At 38.2% G+C, this 13,006-nt stretch overlaps 1 protein-coding gene across 1 annotated transcript; it reads left to right on the forward strand.

The window, feature by feature from the left end:
• Window positions 1–3,561: 3,561 nt before the first annotated feature.
• On the forward strand, window positions 3,562–10,089 carry LOC123733113 (zinc finger protein 391-like). The gene is made up of 2 exons (XM_045712471.1): window positions 3,562–4,164; window positions 8,858–10,089. The coding sequence occupies exons 1-2, from the start codon at window positions 3,825–3,827 to the stop codon at window positions 9,742–9,744; spliced, it is 1,227 nt and encodes a 408-aa protein (XP_045568427.1). The 5' UTR covers window positions 3,562–3,824; the 3' UTR covers window positions 9,745–10,089.
• Window positions 10,090–13,006: the final 2,917 nt, after the last annotated feature.

A 13,006-nucleotide genomic window follows, 5' to 3' on the forward strand; every position in this document is an offset into this window, starting at 1 on the left:
TCTCTTGTGTTGAGTCAGATCTCCAGATTGACCAAAACTCTTTCCACATTTACCACAGCTATAAGGTTTCTCTCCTGTGTGTGTTCTCTGGTGCACTGTCAGATGTCCAGATTGACCAAAACTCTTCCCACATTGACCACAGCTATAAGATTTCTCTCCTGTGTGTCTTCTCTGGTGTACAGTCAGAATGCTTGATGTAGTGAAACTCTTCCCACATTGATCACAGCTATAAGATTTCTCTCCTGTGTGTATTCTCTGGTGTACTGTCAGATGATCAGATGTAGTAAAACTCTTCCCACATTGATCACAGCTAAAAGGTTTCTCTCCAGTGTGTGTTCTCTGGTGTAAAGTCAGTTCTCCAGATTTACCAAAACTCTTCCCACATTGACCACATATATAAGGTTTCTCTCCTGTGTGTCTTCTCTGGTGTACAGTCAGAATGCAGAGGTCTCGAGGTCAACTATTTTTGATGTGTTTTCGCGTATCATTTTCTCCAGACCATCGGCTCTTTCGTTTCTCTTTGCAGAGACAGCATCGATTATGTTGACCTGTAATTCGCGCAAAGATAATTCTTTATGTGTCTTTTTGGGTGCAGGACTATTGACTGCATTTTCAGAATCAACCGAATGTCCAGAATCCTCCATTTCTTCTCCTGAGGAGTCAGGTGGCGGTTTTTCTCCAGTGTATGAGTGCTCAGCTAGCAACTGCCTTCTCCTCCCTTTGCTCTTTCGCACATTTTTTCCTTCCATTTCTCGAAGTTATGAATCAAATTATCGGTCAACTAAGTGTTGTTCTCTATTGTGTTTACTATAAGCCAAGTTCCGTTACATTTAAGTTTGAGAGGGATAAAAGTTAAGGTTACTCGGAGCAAGCTGAAATCTCGTCTACACTCGCCGCCATCTTCCAGCGCCCCCCCCAGCCCAGGTGTGTCCCATTTCACTGACGACCCTCCCGGCTCCGCCCACCGACATCCTATTAAGGAAAACAAAGAGAGAGAATTCAGCAGACAGAGTGGGAGGGTCACAGCAGTCTGGTGATATACCAGGGACTGGGGATGTAGTTAGGTTTGTACAGTCTGGTGATATACCAGGGACTGGGGATGTAGTTAGGTTTGTACAGTCTGATGATATACCAGGGACTGGGGATGCAGTTAGGTTTGTACAGTCTGGTGATATACCAGGGACTGGGGATGTAGTTAGGTTTGTATGCAGTCTGATGATATACCAGGGACTGGGGATGTAGTTAGGTTTGTATGCAGTCTGGTGATATACCAGGGACTGGGGATGTAGTTAGGTTTGTATGCAGTCTGGTGATATACCAGGGACTGGGGATGTAGTTAGGTTTGTATGCAGTCTGATGATATACCAGGGACTGGGGATGTAGTTAGGTTTGTATGCAGTCTGGTGATATACCAGGGACTGGGGATGCAGTTAGGTTTGTATACAGTCTGATGATATACCAGGGACTGGGGATGCAGTTAGGTTTGTATACAGTCTGGTGATATACCAGGGACTGGGGATACAGTTAGGTTTGTATGCAGTCTGATGATATACCAGGGACTGGGGATACAGTTAGGTTTGTATGCAGTCTGGTGATATACCAGGGACTGGGGATACAGTTAGGTTTGTATGCAGTCTGATGATATACCAGGGACTGGGGATACAGTTAGGTTTGTATGCAGTCTGATGATATACCAGGGACTGGGGATACAGTTAGGTTTGTATGCAGTCTGGTGATATACCAGGGACTGGGGATGCAGTTAGGTTTGTATACAGTCTGATGATATACCAGGGACTGGGGATGCAGTTAGGTTTGTATACAGTCTGATGATATACCAGGGACTGGGGATGTAGTTAGGTTTGTACAGTCTGGTGATATACCAGGGACTGGGGATGTAGTTAGGTTTGTATGCAGTCTGATGATATACCAGGGACTGGGGATGTAGTTAGGTTTGTATGCAGTCTGGTGATATACCAGGGACTGGGGATGCAGTTAGGTTTGTATACAGTCTGATGATATACCAGGGACTGGGGATGCAGTTAGGTTTGTATGCAGTCTGATGATATACCAGGGACTGGGGATGTAGTTAGGTTTGTACAGTCTGATGATATACCAGGGACTGGGGATGCAGTTAGGTTTGTATGCAGTCTGATGATATACCAGGGACTGGGGATGCAGTTAGGTTTGTATGCAGTCTGGTGATATACCATGGCCTGGGGATGTAGTTAGGTTTGTACAGTCTGATGATATACCAGGGACTGGGGATGCAGTTAGGTTTGTACAGTCTGGTGATATACCAGGGACTGGGGATGCAGTTAGGTTTGTATGCAGTCTGATGATATACCAGGGACTGGGGATGCAGTTAGGTTTGTATGCAGTCTGATGATATACCAGGGACTGGGGATGCAGTTAGGTTTGTATGCAGTCTGATGATATACCAGGGACTGGGGATGTAGTTAAGTTTGTACAGTCTGGTGATATACCAGGGTCTGGGGATGCAGTTAGGTTTGTACAGTCTGGTGATATACCAGGGACTGGGGATGCAGTTAGGTTTGTATGCAGTCTGGTGATATACCAGGGCCTGGGGATGTAGTTAGGTTTGTACAGTCTGGTGATATACCAGGGCCTGGGGATGCAGTTAGGTTTGTACAGTCTGATGATATACCAGGGACTGGGGATGCAGTTAGGTTTGTACAGTCTGGTGATATACCAGGGACTGGGGATGTAGTTAGGTTTGTACAGTCTGGTGATATACCAGGGACTGGGGATGCACTTAGGTTTGTACAGTCTGGTGATATACCAGGGACTGGGATGCAGTTAGGTTTGTACAGTCTGGTGATATACCAGGGACTGGGGATGCAGTTAGGTTTGTACAGTCTGGTGATATACCAGGGACTGGGGATGTAGTTAGGTTTGTACAGTCTGATGATATACCAGGGACTGGGGATACAGTTAGGTTTGTATGCAGTCTGATGATATACCAGGGACTGGGGATGTAGTTAGGTTTGTACAGTCTGGTGATATACCAGGGACTGGGGATGCCGTTAGGTTTGTACAGTCTGGTGATATACCAGGGACTGGGGATGTAGTTAGGTTTGTACAGTCTGATGATATACCAGGGACTGGGGATGTAGTTAGGTTTGTACAGTCTGATGATATACCAGGGACTGGGGATGCCGTTAGGTTTGTACAGTCTGGTGATATACCAGGGCCTGGACATGCAGTTAGGTTTGTTTTCCTCTAGCTACTCTCCAGTTTGCTCCCAGCAGCATTAATAGAACATAGATCACTGTTCAACTAGGCTGCAGAGTTCCTATTTTGACAGATAATTCAACCAGTGTGACCAGTGGGTTTCTTTAAATGAATGAATATGAAACTGCCTTAAATACAGATGTGAAGGACAGTATGTTTTAAATTCTCACTCAAAATATGCACTGCTCTTTTTGAACGTCTCAATATAATATTATTATTTAATGAAAGGAATGAAAAATACATTTGTGTGCAACAACAACTGCGTTTCCCCTCCAGTCAGCAGACGGCGATGTGCGTCTTTCAGGCGATGCTGCAGCGTGACGTATAATCTAGTGGACGGAACACTTCTTCAACAACATCTAGTCAGCCACCTCGGTAGCCAACAGCCGAAACATTTAGACTGTTTCTGTGCATATTTGCCTCTGTTTTTTAAATATACTTCTGACATCTAGTTAATTTCCCCCATTTAAATGTTATAGGTACATTGTTAGTCAACTAGCTGGCTTGATAAATTAGCCTAGCACTAAACTAGTCGCTCATGCTAACTAGCTAGCTAGCTAACATCCCCGAACATGAGCTCCCTAAACTACTCCCCTCCTGTTAAAGAAGAGGAGGTCTGCTGGACGGAGAAAGAAGCTCTGGGGCTGAACATTGTCGTGAAAGAGGAGAAGGAAGAGGAGGATGTCACAGTAAAACAAGAAGTAGAGGGTGAAGCTGTTACAGTGAAAGAAGAAGAGAAAGACGTTTCAGTGAAAGAAGAAGATGCGTTCAGAGTGAAAGAGGAGGAGGATGTTACAGTAAAAGAAGAGGAAGAGGTGAAAGAGGAGGATGTAGTTTTTGAAGTGAAGGAGGGGAAACAGGGAGAGAGAACTGTCATATTGACAGAGGAGTCAGGAGATCTGATTACCACCAGTAAGTACTGTCTTAAAAACGGGCTCTAACTGCAAAGGGTTTGAACGAATGTGTTGTTTTAAAGCAGCATGCTACTGAAATTCTATACTTGAAAATGTTGTTCTGTACTATAGGAATTTATGTTATAATATAATGTTGAAGCTACATTTTAAATCCCTGAATGCTGATTGGCTGACAGCCGTGGTATATCAGGCCGTATACCATGGGTATGACAACATGTATTTTTACTGTTCTGATTACGTTGGTAACCAGTTTATAATAGCAATAAGACACCTCAGTGATAGATGGCCAATATACCACGGCTAAGGGCTGTATCCAGGTACTCTGTGTTGCGTCGTGCATAAGGACAGTCTTTACCCATGCTATATTGGCCATATACCACACTTCCTCTGGTCTTATTGCTTAACTGTAACATGTGTATACCATCAGAGTCCCTCCCACCACAAAATCACAACTTAATTGTCTCACAGAATGGCAAACAAGTTATAAATGAAACTTTTGATGTGTGTCTATTGTAGGCCTTGTGTGGAGTGTGTATACCAACAAAAAGCAGATTTCTAAATAATGTTGGAGAAATACATAAAATAAGATGCATTATTGACATGAAATGGACATGTGTTATGGGGAGACTGAACATATTAGCAAAAGGACAAGCGTTTTGGGGTGACTGAACATATTAGCAAACGTTTGTAAGTCTACAAAAAAACATAAAATAAAATAGCCATTTCAAGGAAAGGCTGAACTAAAGAATTATCATTTAGAAAGTATGGTAATTATTACTTTAGAGATGAAGTGGGACACCAACAAAACGTTATTTACATTGGATCAAATACAGCCTATAACATGACATTATCTATTATTATAGAGCTCTGATCAGCCTATAACATGACATTATCTATTATTATAGAGCTCTGTTCAGCCTATAAACATGACATTATCTATTATTATAGAGCTCTGATCAGCCTATAAACATGACATTATCTATTATTATAGAGCTCTGTTCAGCCTATAACATGACATTATCTATTATTATAGAGCTCTGATCAGCCTATAACATGACATTATCTATTATTATAGAGCTCTGCTCAGCCTATAACATGACATTATCTATTATTATAGAGCTCTGATCAGCCTATAACATGACATTATCTATTATTATAGAGCTCTGATCAGCCTATAAACATGACATTATCTATTATTATAGAGCTCTGCTCAGCCTATAACATGACATGATCTATTATTATAGAGCTCTGATCAGCCTATAACATGACATTATCTATTATTAAAGAGCTCTGATCAGCCTATAACATGACATTATCTATTATTATAGAGCTCTGATCAGCCTATAACATGACATTATCTATTATTATAGAGCTCTGTTCAGCCTATAACATGACATTATCTATTATTATAGAGCTCTGATCAGCCTATAACATGACATTATCTATTATTATAGAGCTCTGTTCAGCCTATAACATGACATTATCTATTATTATAGAGCTCTGATCAGCCTATAAACATGACATTATCTATTATTATAGAGCTCTGTTCAGCCTATAACATGACATTATCTATTATTATAGAGCTCTGCTCAGCCTATAACATGATCTATTATTATAGAGCTCTGATCAGCCTATAACATGACATTATCTATTATTATAGAGCTCTGATCAGCCTATAACATGACATTATCTATTATTATAGAGCTCTGTTCAGCCTATAACATGACATTATCTATTATTATAGAGCTCTGATCAGCCTATAACATGATCTATTATTATAGAGCTCTGATCAGCCTATAACATGACATTATCTATTATTATAGAGCTCTGTTCAGCCTATAAACATGACATTATCTATTATTATAGAGCTCTGATCAGCCTATAAACATGACATTATCTATTATTATAGAGCTCTGTTCAGCCTATAAACATGACATTATCTATTATTATAGAGCTCTGTTCAGCCTATAAACATGACATTATCTATTATTATAGAGCTCTGCTCAGCCTATAAACATGACATTATCTATTATTATAGAGCTCTGATCAGCCTATAACATGACATTATCTATTATTATAGAGCTCTGTTCAGCCTATAAACATGACATTATCTATTATTATAGAGCTCTGTTCAGCCTATAAACATGACATTATCTATTATTATAGAGCTCTGTTCAGCCTATAACATGACATTATCTATTATTATAGAGCTCTGTTCAGCCTATAAACATGACATTATCTATTATTATAGAGCTCTGATCAGCCTATAACATGACATTATCTATTATTATAGAGCTCTGATCAGCCTATAACATGACATTATCTATTATTATAGAGCTCTGATCAGCCTATAAACATGACATTATCTATTATTATAGAGCTCTGATCAGCCTATAACATGACATTATCTATTATTCTAGAGCTCTGATCAGCCTATAAACATGACATTATCTATTATTATAGAGCTCTGATCAGCCTGTAAACATGACATTATCTATTATTATAGAGCTCTGATCAGCCTATAACATGACATTATCTATTATTAAAGAGCTCTGATCAGCCTATAAACATGACATTATCTATTATTATAGAGCTCTGATCAGCCTATAAACATGATCTATTATTATAGAGCTCTGTTCAGCCTATAAACATGACATTATCTATTATTATAGAGCTCTGTTCAGCCTATAACATGATCTATTATTATAGAGCTCTGATCAGCCTATAACATGACATTATCTATTATTATAGAGCTCTGATCAGCCTATAACATGACATTATCTATTATTATAGAGCTCTGATCAGCCTATAACATGACATTATCTATTATTAAAGAGCTCTGTTCAGCCTATAACATGACATTATCTATTATTATAGAGCTCTGATCAGCCTATAACATGACATTATCTATTATTATAGAGCTCTGATCAGCCTATAAACATGACATTATCTATTATTATAGAGCTCTGTTCAGCCTATAAACATGACATTATCTATTATTATAGAGCTCTGATCAGCCTATACACATGACATTATCTATTATTATAGAGTTCTGCTCAGCCTATAAACATGATCTATTATTATAGAGCTCTAATCAGCCTATAAACATGACATTATCTATTATTATAGAGCTCTGTTCAGCCTATAAACATGACATGATCTATTATTATAGAGCTCTGTTCAGCCTATAAACATGACATTATCTATTATTATAGAGCTCTGTTCAGCCTATAAACATGACATTATCTATTATTATAGAGCTCTGCTCAGCCTGTAAACATGACATTATCTATTATTATAGAGCTCTGATCAGCCTGTAAACATGACATTATCTATTATTATAGAGCTCTGATCAGCCTGGAAACATGACATTATCTATTATTATAGAGCTCTGATCAGCCTGGAAACATGACATTATCTATTATTATAGAGCTCTGATCAGCCTGTAAACATGACATTATCTATTATTATAGAGCTCTGCTCAGCCTATAAACATGACATTATCTATTATTATAGAGCTCTGATCAGCCTGAAGACATGACATTATCTATTATTATAGAGCTCTGATCAGCCTATAAACATGACATTATCTATTATTATAGAGCTCTGTTCAGCCTATAAACATGACATTATCTATTATTATAGAGCTCTGCTCAGCCTATAAACATGACATTATCTATTATTATAGAGCTCTGTTCAGCCTATAAACATGACATTATCTATTATTATAGAGCTCTGATCAGCCTATAAACATTATCTATTATTATAGAGCTCTGTTCAGCCTATAAACATGACATTATCTATTATTATAGCGCTGTGCTCAGCCTATAAACATGATCTATTATTATAGAGCTCTGCTCAGCCTATAAACATGATCTATTATTATAGAGCTCTGCTCAGCCTATAAACATGACATTATCTATTATTATAGAGCTCTGCTCAGCCTGTAAACATGACATTATCTATTATTATAGAGCTGTGCTCAGCCTGTAAACATGACATTATCTATTATTATAGAGCTCTGATCAGCCTATAAACATGACATTATTTATTATTATAGAGCTCTGCTCAGCCTATAAACTTGACATTATCTATTATTATACAGCTCTGCTCAGCCTATAAACATGACATTATCTATTATTATAGAGCTCTGCTCAGCCTATAAACTTGACATTATCTATTATTATAGAGCTCTGCTCAGCCTAAAATACGACATTATGTAGCCTGGCAGGTAGGAGCCAGTAACCGAAAGGTTGCTGGATCAAATCCCTGAGCTGACAAGGTAAAAACGCTGTCATTCTGCCCCTGAGCAAGGAAGTTAACCCACTGTTCCCTGGCTGCCGATGACGTGGCTGTCTATTAAGGCAGCCCCCCACACCTCTCTGATTCAGAGGGGTTGGGTTAAATACGGGACACACATTTCAGTTGAATCCATTCAGTTGACTAGGTATCCCCCTTTCCCTATTGTAGAGCTCTGCTCAGCCTATAAACATGAGAGAAAGATTAGATTTTATGTTCTACATTATTATTATTATTAGGGCGGCCACCAAGTTTTTATTAAATTATGTAATGTTCTGAAAACTGACTTCAGGTTTTTGAGGAATCTAGCCTCACAGGAAGACAGTTTTATTTTATGGAGGTTTAATTCAGTTCTCTGTTTAATATTTAACTAAATACTCTGTCTTTGGTAGGAGAGGGACCAGACTCTCACTCTGACAGCAGGGAGACTCCTTCAGGGGAACCAGACCCAGAGACGCCCAAACCAGCGAGACAACACCACTGTTCCCAGTGTGGAAAGAGTTTTAAGTGGTTAAGGAACCTGAAAGTACATGAGAGAACGCATACAGGAGAAAACCCTTACGAATGCTCCCACTGTGGAAAGAGTTTTACCAAGTTAGGGAACCTAAAAGAGCATGAGAGGACACACACAAGAGAAAAGAGTTTCCAATGTTCCCAGTGTGGAAAGAGGTTTACCCAGTTACGGTACCTGAAACAACATGAAGAAATACACACAGAAGATAGGAAGACCTACCACTGCTCTCAGTGTGGAAAGATATTTACTGGGTTAGGGAACCTGAAAATACATATGAGAAGACACTCTGGAGAGAAGCCGTACCACTGTTCCCACGGTGTAAAGAGTTTTACTCAGTTAGGGAGCCTGAAACCACATGAGAGGGGACACACTGGAGAGAAGCCTTATCACTGTTCCCACTGTGGAAGGAATTTTAGGTGGTATGCGAGCCTGAAGGAGCATGAGAGAATACACACAGGAGAAAAGCCTTACCACTGTTCCAATAGTGAAAATAGTTTTACCCATCGAGGGAGCCTGAAAGCGCATGAGAGAATACACTCAGGAGAAAAGCCTTACAAATGTTCCCGATGTGAAAAGAGTTTTACCCGGTTAGGGAGCTTGAAAAAGCATGAGAGAACACACACAGGAGAAAAGCCTTTCCAACATACTAATACACAGGAGGAGAAGACATACCACTGCTCTCATTGTGAAAATACATTTTCCCAGTCAGAGGACCTGAAATCACACGAGAGAATAGAGAGGCTGTGTTCTGACTTATGTTTTTGATTGAGAAATTGTGTTTTTGTTCATTCTACATTAAATCATATTGTATGAATGAAATCATACTGAAAAATAGGTCTACATGTTTTTCCCAGCTCAAGACATGATCATGTCGAAAATCGGATTAAAAGAGTAAAAAAAAAATGTTTTGATTATGAACTTAAGATTGATTGAATGCAGGTGTAAACCCCTAAATGTTGTTCACTATATCATTGGGATATTTCAAACATGTTAATTATTAAATAGATTGATATTAGTATTTCTTCATTCAGATTGTCATTGTAAATGCGTATTGGTTCTCAATTGACATATCTGATTAAATAAATGTGAAATAAAGTAAATGCCATATTATTTTTGGGAAGTCTATTTGGTTCTATGTCGGGACTATAAGAATATTTTGAAGATAAATACACAAGGCAGAGTACGAGAGAGACAGAGGACGAGAGGTCAGTACAGTACTAACAACCAATGGAAATAGTGTTTTTTCCTGTAATAGGGAGTTATTGATCAGTGGTTCAGCAACATGGGAGGATGTAGATGTACACTACCGTTCAACAGTTTGGGGTCACTTAGAAATAACCTTTTTTTTAAAAAGAAAGCCATTTTTTGTCCATTAAAATAACATCAAATTGATCAGAAATACAGTGTAGACATTGTTAATGTTGTAAATGACTATTGTAGCTGGAAACGGCTGATTATTAATGGAATATCTACATATGCGTACAGAGGCCCATTATCAGTGACCATCACTCCTGTGTTCCAATGGCACATTGTGTTAGCTAATCCAAGTTTATCATTTTAAAAGGCTAATTGATCATTAGAAAACCCTTTTGCAATTATGTTAGCACAGCTGAAAACTGTTGTTATGATTAAAGAAGCAATAAAACTGGTCTGCTTTAGACTAGTTGAGTATCTGGAGCATCAATGTAACCTCTCAAATTCATAGACAGGTGTCGCGTCTATTTTTACCCAAAAGTAGTTTTTTACCTGGAGACTGTAGTGCTACTTTCTCAAAATGAACATAAATGCTGTAGGGGGAGGGTTCTGGTGTTTTACCAGGAGACTGGGGCCGATCCCCATTTAGGAATGTATGTCTTGCTTACTCACACTCTGCATGTGTTGATACCTGGCTGAAAACCCTCACAATTGTTGGCCAACAGATTTTGTCATGGAGTTTTCATTCAATAGGGTTTAGAGTACATTTCATCTTAAGCCATTCTTTTAAATACGGTAATACCTTTAATTAGAATGTTGTGCCTTTAAATACCTTTTCATTCTAATTTTGTTGACGGACTCAATAGAATACACGGAGTCAGAAACTAGGGATCAATTCAAGAAAGTCATCATTCGTCTCTGTTTCAACACCAACTGGTAGATTTAAAAATACTCTGATCTTGTAGATTATTTAGGTACATTTTAGGGTTAGGAAAGTATGTATGAATCATAAAAACAATAGTCCTATAAATCTACCCTAATTCTTACTAATCATGGAAGTTTGATGACAACGGCCCAATCCTACATTTACATAAGTGTTCAGACCCTTAACTCAGTACTTTGTTGAAACACCTTTGGCAGCGATTACAGCCTTGAGTCTTCTTGGGTATGACGCTAGAAGCTTGGCACAACTGTATTTGGGGAGTTTCTCCCATTCTTCTCTGCAGATCCTCTCAAGCTCTGTCAGGTTGGATGGGGAGCATCGCTGCACAACTATTTTCAGGTCTCTCCAGAGATGTTTGATCGGGTTCAAGTCCGGGCTCTGGCTGGACCACTCAAGGACAACAGTGCAATAATATGTAACAACTTCACAACAAATACACACATCTAAAGTAAAGGAATGGAATTAAGAATATATAAATATTTGGACGAGCAATGTCAGAGTGGCATAGACTAAAATACAGTAGAATAGTATAGAATACAGTATATACATATGAGATGAGTAATACATAGACAGATACAGTAGAATAGGATAGAATACAGTATATACATATGAGATGAGTAATACATAGACAGATACAGTAGAATATGATAGAATACAGTATATACATATGAGATGAGTAATACATAGACAGATACAGTAGAATAGGATAGAATACAGTATATACATATGAGATGAGTAATGCATAGAGAGATACAGTAGAATAGGATAGAATACAGTATATACATATGTGATGAGTAATACATAGACTAAGATACAGTAGAATAGGATAGAACCTAGTCTGTTCATTATATACTTCTACATGATGTATTGTTACACCATGTAGGAGCAGTATAGACCTAGTCTGTTCATTATATACATCTACATGATGTATTGTTACACCATGTAGGAGCAGTATAGACCTAGTCTGTTCATTATATACATCTACATGATGTATTGTTACACCATGTAGGAGCAGTATAGACCTAGTCTGTTCATTATATACATCTACATGATGTATTGTTACACCATGTAGGAGCAGTATAGACCTAGTCTGTTCATTATATACATCTACATGATGTATTGTTACACCAACACAAAAAAAGGAAATTATATTATTTTATACTAATACAATTGCTCAGAGAAAGAGATTTAGTTTAAAATGTAATTCTCAAAAGGTTGGGGTCTGAATTATTGCCACCCATGTTTTCAATACTCCAGCACCCTCCCCTTGGGAGGATAATGACACTGAAATGTTTTATGAGATTAGAGAACACATTGGGTGGGACCTTAGACCATTCCTCCATACAGAATCTCTCCATGTCCTTGATTTATTTAGTCTGCGCTTGTGGACTGCCCTGTTCAATTCAAACCACAGGTTTTCAATGGAGTTCAAGTCCGAAGACTGAGATGGCCATTAAAAATGTTGATTTTGTGCTCAATTAACCATTTCTTCTTTGATGTTGATGTGTCTTGCTGGAAGATCCACTTATGGCCAAGTCTCAGCCTCCTAGCAGAGAGGTAACCAGGTTTTGGGCTAAAATATCCTGGTAGTGGGTAAAGTTTATTTATTTATTTTATACAGTAATTTTTTTCTCATCTTTATCAAGGGTATCAATAACTAGGTGCTTATTTTGATATGTAGTTATTTGACTGAATCAGAAATACAGATGTGGAGTAGATGTAGAGTTTGTTTTAAATTCTCATAAAAAAATCTGAACTAATCAAACAACACTTGTTGCTCTTTGTACGTGTTGATATAATATTCATATTTAATGGAGAGGAAAAAACGTTTCCCTAAACTGCTTTATAATATTATAATTCAATGAAGAATAAAAATAGTTTTCCCTCCTC

This window comes from Salmo salar, unplaced genomic scaffold, assembly GCF_905237065.1.
Source record: "Salmo salar unplaced genomic scaffold, Ssal_v3.1, whole genome shotgun sequence".
NCBI classification, from domain to species: Eukaryota; Metazoa; Chordata; class Actinopteri; order Salmoniformes; family Salmonidae; genus Salmo; species Salmo salar.

Excerpts from the sequence above, each read along its gene's own strand:
- LOC123733113 (XM_045712471.1), top strand. The coding sequence starts at position 3,825 with ATGAGCTCCCTAAACTACTCCCCTCCTGTTAAAGAAGAGGAGGTCTGC. Across the intron at positions 4,165-8,857 it reads AGGAGATCTGATTACCACCA|GAGAGGGACCAGACTCTCAC; the intron begins GTAAGTACTGTC and ends TGTCTTTGGTAG.